The sequence below is a fragment of the Sinocyclocheilus anshuiensis genome, unplaced genomic scaffold (assembly GCF_001515605.1).
Source record: "Sinocyclocheilus anshuiensis isolate Anshui unplaced genomic scaffold, SAMN03320099.WGS_v1.1 scaffold389, whole genome shotgun sequence".
Lineage (NCBI taxonomy): Eukaryota > Metazoa > Chordata > Actinopteri > Cypriniformes > Cyprinidae > Sinocyclocheilus > Sinocyclocheilus anshuiensis.
In genome coordinates this window covers 484,199-495,206 of record NW_015536494.1, presented here as the reverse complement: position 1 = coordinate 495,206, position 11,008 = coordinate 484,199, and the positions used below count along the sequence as shown (strand labels likewise).

The window sequence follows — 11,008 nt, the reverse complement described above, 5'->3', positions numbered from 1 at the left end:
CAAGAATAACAAAAATTATAAGAATAATGATGTCTACTATTTTTATTATCAATATTATTTTATAGTCATATTGATATATGTACTCGTAATATGATTTTGTTTTTGCCCAATTGTGCATTTCCACAAACCTTGAGTTTTTTTTCCCGAAAATTGTTCAGCCCTAGGTTTTGTTTTTGTTTAAGAAAATGTATAATTAATATAGACCATAATGTAAGTAATCAGGTTTAAAATATAGATAATTATCACAAAATCGTTAAAACTGTTTTGGAAGCATTCTTTTCACCACCATTTTGTAAACACGTCATAATGTAATTCAGGATTTGCAAGCAGATTGTAAGTAAAGGATGGAGTTTAAATTTAAATGGGAGATTATGACTGTTTTTGGTGCAAAACCTTAGCATTGTACTAGCATACTGGTATGAGATTTTTCTCACCATAAAAGTCTCATGGCAAGATGAGCGCTCTCCGTGTCTGTCTGGTTGGTATCAGGACAGCCAATCCCCTTTTCACTGTAGTTGCGGCTCTCTGGGAGGGGGCGGCAAAAGCCTGCAGTAAGTCTCAACACTGTTATTGCTTATAACCTGTCTTCCAGTGTGTCGTCATTGAGTGCTACATGAGGTTGTGTTTGTGACTCTGGTCTTCTGTGATGTCTTCTTGAGTGGTTAACCATGTTTTGATGACTGTATTGAGTGTCGTGATTAAATGACGTTTGAAGTGTCTTGCGAGAAGGAACAATGCTTCTTTTTCGATATTGCAGTACTTCACAGTGTATCTAAATCTGATGCTGTATTGTATCTATTGTAGCCATTAGGGTAACATAAGGTTAGCAAATAACTTGTTTCTGTTGAAACATAGTGAAGTATTGGCTTAAACGAATTCTCACAGTCTTATGCTTGTTTTTTTTGTTTTTTTTCAAAATAAAACAGAAACTCTAGACTGAATTTTTTTTTCTGTTTTCTAACAAATGTCTACCTGGTTCTGGATGAATAAACTCACTGGAAGAAGATGGACATTGTTGTTTACCTGCTTTTAATTTGATCGTTTGTTTTGATTCTGCAATTGATCCTGAACTTCAGATGATGTCCTGTTTTGTTAGGAGTTAAGTGACATCTTCCCATGAAGCCTGATCCTGGTTAGAAAAACGTGACGCGCTAAGAGGAAAAACATTTCTCCAGACCGAACTAGTCTAGATTCTGCTGTCCTGTGGATTGTGAAATATCACTTCTCTTTCATGTGTCAGTGGTTTGTTGTATTATGTGGTTGTGCAATTGTTGTTTTTGTTCATTGTCAATGGTTTTTCATAGAATTGTTTCTCATAATTTATATTTGTGTTTTTCATAGTTCATGTGAAGTTCGTTGATCACCATGTTAAACTGGCTTAACCAGAGTTTTGCATAAATTTAGTTCCTGCAGTCTTGAAACCTGTTTTAATTCATCATGATTACCAGAAATGACCAGATTTGCCAATAGACAGGTTTGATTTCCAGGTTTTGTAACTTTTGTAACTACATAATCCCAGTAAGCCAATACACCATTCTTGAGGTTCATAAACACATGAATGTCTAAGACCAGCACTACGCACCTGATCATCTTCTTATCCATGCTCTTAAGGTGGACATGAATTTCATGAAGAAAATTCCTCCGGGCGCTGAGGCTTCAAATGTTTTGGTGGGGGAGGTTGATTTCCTTGAGCATCCAATCATTGCTTTTATCCGTCTCTCACCTGCTATTCTTCTCACTGGACTGACTGAAGTGCCCGTTCCAACAAGGTAGCACTCAAGCACCCCTGAAAACATGGCTTGCTTTTACATAAACGATCATGAATAGCTTCAGTAGGTCTCTTATGGCTGGCATTGTATGTGAAGCCTTTTATGCAACTTTTTCCTGAAATTTTATTTCCTCCACTTTTTTTTTTTTTTTTTTTTTTACAGATTTCTCTTCTTGTTGTTGGGACCTTTCGGTAAAGGGGGCCAATACCATGAAATTGGCAGGTCAATAGCTACTTTAATGACAGATGAGGTGAGGCATCCACTTTAAATAAGTAATTACCAAAGAATGCATAAACTAAAAAGATGTATACATTGAATGCAATGGGGAAAAAAAAAGCATCTGTCGATTGCATAAATGTAAGTAATAATGTAATTTGATATGAATGAAAGCAGTGCTGTCAGAGATAAAGTTGCTTCTTGCGTCTTGGACGTCTTGCGTCTTATTATATATAATTATTATATATATATATAAGATATTTTCATTCTTTTGTTAGTTGAACAGTGACGACAAGTTACATGACACTTCAGCATATTGAACATGACTTTTTTGTACCTCACAGCCTTGTTTTCATTCACGGCATCTACCCTGACAAAAGGTCCATAGAGATCAAAATAAACTCTAACCAGATGCTTTAACCATATTTTTAAGCCTTCAGTAGCGTTTTATAGCATTTAGGATGTACAATTTTGTTCAAAAGTTTGAGGTCGGAGGAAGAAATTATTACAATTATTTATCAAATATACATTAAATTGACCAATAGTGAAAGCAATACCATTTATAATGTTACAAAATTCAGTTTAAATAAAAGCTGATCTTTTGAACTTTCATCAAAGAATCCTTCAAAATGATTAGTTTACACAGATAACGGTCAACATTGATAATAGTAGGAAATGTTACTTGAGCACCAAATCAGCATATTAGAATGATTTCTGAAGGATCATGTGACACTAAAGACTGGAAGTAATCACTGCTGAAGATTTCAGCTTTGCCATCACAAGAATATATTACATTTCAAAATATATTACAATAGGAAGGAAACTCGGCTTGTCTTTACTCCTAATCATCATTTTAATGTTGCAACAGTTCCATTTAGTTCTTCATAATCACATTTCCACATTTTCTCTAACACAATGCCAGATCTTTCATGATGTAGCATACAAAGCCAAAGACAGAAATGACCTTCTGTCTGGCATAGATGAGTTCTTGGACCAGGTGACAGTGCTGCCTCCAGGAGAATGGGACCCCACGATACGAATCGAGCCGCCAAAGAGCGTCCCATCTCAGGTAATCATCGCCTCAGAGTAGGGATGTAACGATTCACTCAACTCACGATTCAATTCGATTCACGATTTTGATTTCACGATTCGATTCACAATTGATTTTTTTTAACAAAATGAGATTTAAGACATCATTAATTAAATGTGTCCTTTTATTATTGCTTGGACAAAATGCTGCACATTTCTTTGTGAAATTGAAATATAACACTATAATAATATACTAATATAGCACTTGCATATTATTTCTCTTTTGTTGGTTTTGATTGCTTCTATTGTCCTCATTTGTAAGTCGCTTTGGATAAAAGCGTCTGCTAAATAACAAACTTTAAATATAATGTAAATAACAAAACTAAATAGAAATTTTAAAACAAGCCCCAAATCAAATACATACGTAACACAAATCAAATAAATCTCTTCATATAAACAAAATAAGGCTTTGTCTGTGCTCTTTCCATTTAAAATTAGAGGCAACCACTGCATTTTAATCATGATTCAAACAAAGATGCTGCATACATGCAACATGAGCCGTTTTTAATCTAAACTGGACTGTATAATTTCGAAATTTGAAGCAAAACAGAATGGATTGACTTCAGTTTTGTGAAACTATACATAAAAATATCTGCATGAAACAGAAACAGAAACAGCAGACGAGCTGAATGAGACGCAGATTCACTCTCTGCCAGCAGGCGGCGCTTAAAGCGTTTTCTTAGTTTCCGCTGTAAACAAAGCAACGCTGCACTTATGAACTTTGATATGCATTATACAGAGGCAAGATGAAAAGAAAAAATACCATCTAAACTTTTCTAAAGACAGTAAGTTCCCCTCAGACATACATTCATATAAACTCCTACCCCTAAATAAATCGCGATTTGTTTAGCATCTCAACCGATTTGAATCGTCACATATTTAAATCGATTTTCAACCGGCTCGCGGTTAATCGTTACATCCCTACCTCAGAGATATGGTGTTAGAGCTGTTGTGGAGTAGTGTAACCAGAAGTTTGCTGTTTCAGTCTCTGAAAGAAGCCAGCTATGAGCGACAGGGTTAACGGGGCTGTTGTTGTCTTTTTTTATGTGTGCAGGAGAAGAGGAAGATGCCTTCCATGCCTAATGGCTCTTCTCCACTATCAGAGATGATCAAAGAAGAGGAAGACCACACTGGACCTGAACTCCAGAGGACAGGAAGGTCAGAGCTAGTCAAACCTCCACCATTTATATACTGCATACGTTTTGTTTTGTTTTGTTTTTTGCATACATCAGCCATATTATAGTTGAGTTTGTCTATATTTAAAGCAGGTACCGGTAGAAGTTTGGATCCATATGAGGTGCAAAGCACAGAGAGACTCTATTGTATATCATGCCCTAAATATGGCTGATGGGGTTATATACATGACATACTTGGAGGTGTTGTTCTCTTACATTAAGCCAGTAAGGTGTCTGGACATTGAGGACATGTATAAATGTGTGTCAAACCTGAACCCTGCTGAACAAAGTGTTAGGGAGAGAGACAGAAGGGGGTGGTGTTGGATTTACTTAAGTCTCTTGATGAAGGAGGACCTTATTAAACAGGCATTAAATGGAGGGGGTAAAAATGTTTTCATGGTACAAATTTTGTAAGCCTTTCATGTCGGAGGTATTGAATAAAGGCGGTATATTTAACAGTGGCGCCCATCCTTTGATGTGCAGCTTAAAATGGCCGGCTGGAGACAGTTATGTAAGAGAGCCGTCCATTAAGACGTGTTTTAAGAGCCCCAGAGCGCTCTGAAAATACTGCACACCCCATTAGGACAAAATGAGAAGCCCTTATAATATCATTTCCAAATGCATTTACTAATTTTATTTCCATTAATGGTGGTATTTTACATGGTTAACTTCACTGTTATACCCAACAGTCAGTCATAATTTCTATTTATTAGAAATTAGTGTATATGTATAAATACAAAATATATCAGGGTGTCCGCGGGGTCTTAAAAAGTATTAAAAGTTGATAAATCAATTTAGAGAAAATTAAGGCCCTTAAAAAGGATTAAAAAATCTTAAATGCCATTTTCCAAGGTATATTACATTTTGTATCATCTTTTCATTATGTATATTTGTCCGAATAGTGGGGTTCTGTGTAGTTCCAACTCAATCCGAGCAGCTGAGTCCTTAGCCATCTTCAAAAAATACTACTAAAAACACATCTGTTCCATCTTTATTTGACACTCTAACTCTAGCACTTTCTATTTTATTTTAATTCTACTTTATCTATTTATCTTATTTTTTATAAAAAAAAAAAAACATTAGCTTTCTATTTTTTCTATTCTATCTACTTGTTTTTCTTTGTTCACCAAGGCTCTTCTCCCCCGATAGCTCAGTTTGGCCGGATGGCCAGCTCTAGGAAGGGTTCTGGTCGTCCCAAATGTCTTCCATTTAAGGATTATGGAGGCCACTGTGCTCTTAGGAACCTTAAGTGCAGCAGAAATTTTTTTGTAACCTTGGTCAGATCTGTGCCTTGCCACAATTCTGTCTCTGAGCTCTTCATGCAGTTCCTTTGACCTCATGATTCTCATTTGCTCTGTGAGCTGTAAGGTCTTATATAGACAGGTGTGTGGCTTTCCTAATCAAGTCCAATCAGTATAATCAAACACAGCTGGACTCAAATGAAGGTGTAGAACCATCTCAAGGATGATCAGAAGAAATGGACAGCACCTGAGTTAAATATATGAGTGTCACAGCAAAGGGTCTGAATACTTAGGACCATGTGATATTTCAGTTTTTCTTTTTTAATAAATCTGCAAAAATGTCAACAATTCTGTGTTTTTCTGTCAATATGGGGTGCTGTGTGTACATTAATGAGGAAAAAAAATTAACTTAAATGATTTTAGCAAATGGCTGCAATATAACAAAGAGTGAAAAATTGAAGGGGGTCTGAATACTTTCCGTACCCACTGTATATATATATATCGATGTATATGGGGGGGGCTGGGGCTTGCGCTTAGTTTCAAATGAATGCTCAAAATACATTATTTGGGTAACATTTTACAATAATTAACTAACATTTTAATACACTTTAATACATTAACTAACATTAGTTATTGGAACCTTATTGTAAAATGTTACAATTATTTGTTATTAAAGCATATACATTCACAAAAACACTTAAATTAAACATAAAAGCAAGCTGGTTCATGATTTGGCATGGCAGCCAATACAAATAATTAATAACCGTTTCCTTACCTAAATCCTGCGTTTGGACCAGGCTCGGTTGCAGAATCACATCACTTTGTGCTTCTGAAATTAGGCTATTATCTTTTTCTATATAGTGTAGTAGTTAGCTATCTCTGTGTCGTACGTGGCCACTTGTCAAGCATGAAAAACACACGTTTTATTTAAATTCTGAATATATTATCGTATACAGCATGGAAAGAGCGCTCTCTTTAAATTTATTAAAAACGGTCACTCATTCATCACGATCTCACAAAGTTCCGTTTTAACCAATGAATGTGACCACACAATGAAACTTTTTTTTTTATGAAGTTTATGAGCATGATAGAACTCAGCACTGGACAAAAAGTGGTGAGTGCGTGGATTCCAACCTAAACACATCTGATTGGCCATTGCGTTGTAGAAATCAACAAACATGTCTGTGATTGGCTACTTTGCTCCCCTCTGCAAAAATGCTTTGTAAAATCATTTGACGCTTTCCAAAACAGAAGGGCAGATACACTGGATTGTTTGACAAATGTATTTCGTTATGCTATTATTACGAAGAAAACAGATACTAGACCAGGAGTTATGGGCAGCTTTTCCATCTAAAAGCAATCAGTTTGACTATTTTACACTATGAGTTAGACTATTATACACGCGAAACTAAAGTCCGGCCGTCCCAAAGTCCGGCAAAGCCCCCCCGGCCCCACCTCTGGCGCCGGGCCTATATATATATATTAGAAAAAATATATTGTCCTCATTTGTAAATCGCTTTGGATAAAAGCGTCTGCTAAATAACTAAGTGTAAATGTAAATTTATGGAATCTCGCAAGATTTGACGTCATCTGTTACGGCGCTCACAGACTGACTGCGCTGCTGCGTGATAGCGCGGGGCTTGTTGATCCTGCTCTCGCTGAATTTCTGACCATTACCGCATGCACCCATCCACTCCCGCGATTTTTGTGTCCGCTCGCGCAAACATTCTAATATTGTATATAATTTTCGCGCATCAGGGTGCCGCTATCAATATGTGCCGTATTTAAATCCCTTTTGAATGAGCACTCGCAGTCGCAGTTAACTTTCACTTCGATTGCGCGATCGCGCGCGCACTGTGTAAAGGGAGCACATCTTACGATAAAAGATATTTGTCAGTGATCTTAGGATCTGTTGAGGAGCAAATCCTCCAACATTTTGTCAGTTATCTCTCCTTACTTTTGACCCGTGATCAGTCAAATCTGACTTCTGCAGCTTGTGTTGGATGCAGGGTTGTTGTTGTTTTCCACGAAATTGGGCTGCTTTTAAACTGTTGCCATGGGTTGATTTTCCCCAGTGGGTTAAAGGTTTGAAATATTGCATAAATTACATTTGGTTGAAATGCTTGTACTGAAACATTTCGCATTCTACCTGTAATAAAACTGTGCTAAATATTTTCGGCCACACTAGTAGGAAGCATTTGAGCTGTGTTTATGATAAATGTGCATAATAGTGACTGTAAAATATGTATTTTATGGATGGAAATGACATTTTTATATTTGGGACATGGTAATTGCGCTACTTTGGGCTGTTTTTTTTTTTTACTGGCATGGGCTTGGGGTGCACAATTAAAATGATGTAACAGTTGTGATCATTATTTTACCTTCCATGATCATTCAGACACGATCAGCTGCAGTACTGACACTCTGTCAAGTCTGTATCAAATCAAGCACTCCGTAATCACAGGTAAACTGTCTGATCAGTCAGATGTTTGTCATGAGAAGTGTTCCACAAAACAGCTATGGTTTGCAGACAGTTATAAGAGTTGGTGTGACAAATACCTCTTTTGAATATGCTGTGTGAACTCATTGCCCTGTTAGCTCTGAGAGCTTTATTTTCCCTCCTCAATAAGTTTTGTCAGTTGTTTTGTTTATTGGTTTAATTGTTGTTTCTTGGGTTGCATTGGTTAGTAACTCAATGAATTCTCTTGTGCTTCGTTCCCCACTTCTGAATTATGTTGTATTGATAAGGAGTTATCACAAAGAAAGTCTGTTTAGTTGTGCTATCTTACAATCAATATATAGTAAATGTAAGTTAAAGTGTCGCCGATGTAACCGGTTAAAACTTGGATTGGTGATGAGGTCTTAAAATGTATGGAAAGAGTCTTATTAAATTTAACTCCATGATTCCTGTATATACCTTGTGTATATACAACAGCGTGTATTATTATTATTATTATTATTATTATTATTAGTTTGTTAACATCTGTAAATTTTTTAACTCCAAATGTGATTGCTTTTGTGGTAGAATTTTTTTGAATTTTATCCTTTTATTTTCTTCCTTTATCACAGGATATTTGGGGGTCTGGTGTTAGACGTTAAGCGGAAAGCTCCGTTTTACTGGAGCGATGTGCGAGACGCTCTCAGCCTGCAGTGCCTGGCCTCCATCCTTTTCCTCTATTGTGCCTGCATGTCCCCCGTCATCACCTTCGGAGGCCTTCTGGGGGAAGCCACCAAAAACAACATAGTGAGTCAGACTTGCAGTCTTGGCTCTGTCTGGAAAGAGTAATGAAGGATTATTCTCTCGAGTGGAACAACCAGTCTGAATATGATTCAGATTCACTGGAATCAAGAGTGTTTATTGAGCATACTCCTTCCGTATGCCTTAAAAGATATAATTTCTGCTTCCACAGAATGTGTTTATTCTTAGTTTGAAACTCTCCCACATTGTTGATAACATCTCTTTTGTCTATGTTTGTTTTAGAGTGCCATTGAGTCTCTGTTTGGAGCTTCACTGACCGGTGTGGCCTTCTCTCTGTTTTCTGGTCAGCCTCTCACTATCCTGGGCAGCACTGGGCCAGTTCTAGTTTTTGAGAAGATTCTTTTTAAGTTCTGTAGGTGAGGGAGACTCACTTTCAATAGAGTGTCACAATGTTTCTCATTCTGTCCCTCATGCATTTTACATTACATTAATATGTTATTCTCACATTTTAGAAATTGTGCTGAGAAACTGGGACAGTTTGTGACTACTTTATGTAGTTGTTTCACTTTAAACTATTTATAAAATATATTTGTGCTGTAGTATTACATTCCATGAAATGATTCATTAAGATGAACAGTTTGAACTGACTCACAGAACTAAACCAAACTTACAGTACCAACTTGTTGGCCAAATAACAAGCTAATGAAAATCATTGTGATTAATTGGATCCTTTATTTTATTTAGCTTGCAAACTTATAAATGAATGAATGTTGAGTACTTCACCCTGATATTTTTATGAAATATCAGCACTCTTGTAATGCTGTTTGTCCAGTCAAATTATTGGCTTTTAACTAACTATTGTTTAAAAAAGTTGAAGTATTTAAAATTGAAGTATAACATGTCACATTGCAGTCAATGGTTGACATTTCATGTCAACTATAATTTAAAAAGGTAAATACAATTCTGATTGCTTCCTCTTGTGAAAGGTTGATTTTCAAACTATAAGTACCATAGTGCCATCTACTGGTACAGGAAAGAGTTGGTGGAGCACTCTGGAGAATACAACACACATTTTAAGTTCAGCATAGCCTCATTTTGATCCTACTGTGCTGTTATCCAAAACCATCAGTGTCTGTATGTTTTTGTGCAGCAATACATAAATAAAAATGCATAATTGCTTGGTTTCAAAAGTCCTTTTATCCCTTCTCTATACAGAAACACTTTGCTGATTATATGAATCCCACAGAAGACATTTGTTTCTTCATTTAGCAGATGCTTTTATCCAGATAGTGATATATAACATCTGTTTGTCTCTCCTCAGTGAGTACGGTCTGTCCTACCTCCCTCTGCGCACTAGCATTGGCCTGTGGACAGCCTTCTTGTGCATTGTGTTGGTTGCCACAGACTCCAGCTCTCTAGTGTGCTATATAACAAGGTTCACAGAGGAAGCCTTCGCTGCTCTCATCTGCATCATTTTCATCTATGAGGCCTTGGAGAAACTCTTCCAGCTGGGAGAGATGTTCCCTTTCAACATGCACGACAATTTGGACAACCTCACGTTTTACACGTAAGGAAATATTTACCTTGTTGTTTATTGTTTTATGTTATACAGTATGTTTATTATATTATATGTTAAATGTTTTTTTTTTTCTTAGATGTCAGTGTTCACCTCCATCCAATATCACAGAGATGGTACAGGCATGGAATCAGTCAGATTTTAATCCTGAGATCATTAACTGGAGTGAGCTTGATGTGCCAGTAAGCATTTCTTTCTTTAATAATGCTGCCAAAGTTAACATTATGAGGAGAAGTACGATTAAAGGCATTAATCATTAACTTCATTTTATCTGTCCAATTTGAAAAGACATCAGAATAAAGTGGACAGTCAGAATAAGGGCAGTATCAAAGGTGTTAAGGTGTCAGACTATGGTTTATCAATAAATGATAAAGAAACAACTTCTTAACAGCATATTTTTTTTTCTAAATCAAATGCCTATGGAACTTTTAACAAAAGTAAAATCTTTTTTTTTTTTTTTTTTTTTTTTTTTTTTTTTTTTTTTTGAACATTTAGACAAAATGTTTTTTAAAAATGCAAAACATTTGCATATATGTTTTTGTTGGGTATCATATTTGATACATCAGGTTGTGATACAACAGTGTCTGTGCTCCCACACATGTTGAACCCACAGAGACAGAGGCTGTTTTTCCACAGCCAGGAACTACACAACAGTAATCTTATTATTAGTTAACTATCGGCTAGTGCTTCATGCAGCCGCTGTATCTGTCTGCAGAGGCCACAACCAGAGGATGGGGTTCCTG

General features: G+C 36.3%; 1 protein-coding gene across 6 annotated transcripts in view; it reads left to right on the top strand.

The window, feature by feature from the left end:
• Window positions 1-11,008, top strand: part of LOC107686077 (sodium bicarbonate cotransporter 3-like) — a 50,956-nt gene that overhangs the window by 29,940 nt on the left and 10,008 nt on the right. For all 6 annotated transcript variants that reach the window (XM_016482921.1, XM_016482949.1, XM_016482942.1 and 3 more), the window contains exons 8-15: window positions 1,612-1,769; window positions 1,932-2,019; window positions 2,908-3,054; window positions 4,129-4,232; window positions 8,560-8,734; window positions 8,972-9,105; window positions 10,011-10,256; window positions 10,345-10,447. In XM_016482921.1, coding sequence (XP_016338407.1) covers window positions 1,612-1,769; window positions 1,932-2,019; window positions 2,908-3,054; window positions 4,129-4,232; window positions 8,560-8,734; window positions 8,972-9,105; window positions 10,011-10,256; window positions 10,345-10,447 — 1,155 coding nt within the window. The remainder of the gene's footprint in view (window positions 1-1,611; window positions 1,770-1,931; window positions 2,020-2,907; window positions 3,055-4,128; window positions 4,233-8,559; window positions 8,735-8,971; window positions 9,106-10,010; window positions 10,257-10,344; window positions 10,448-11,008) is intronic.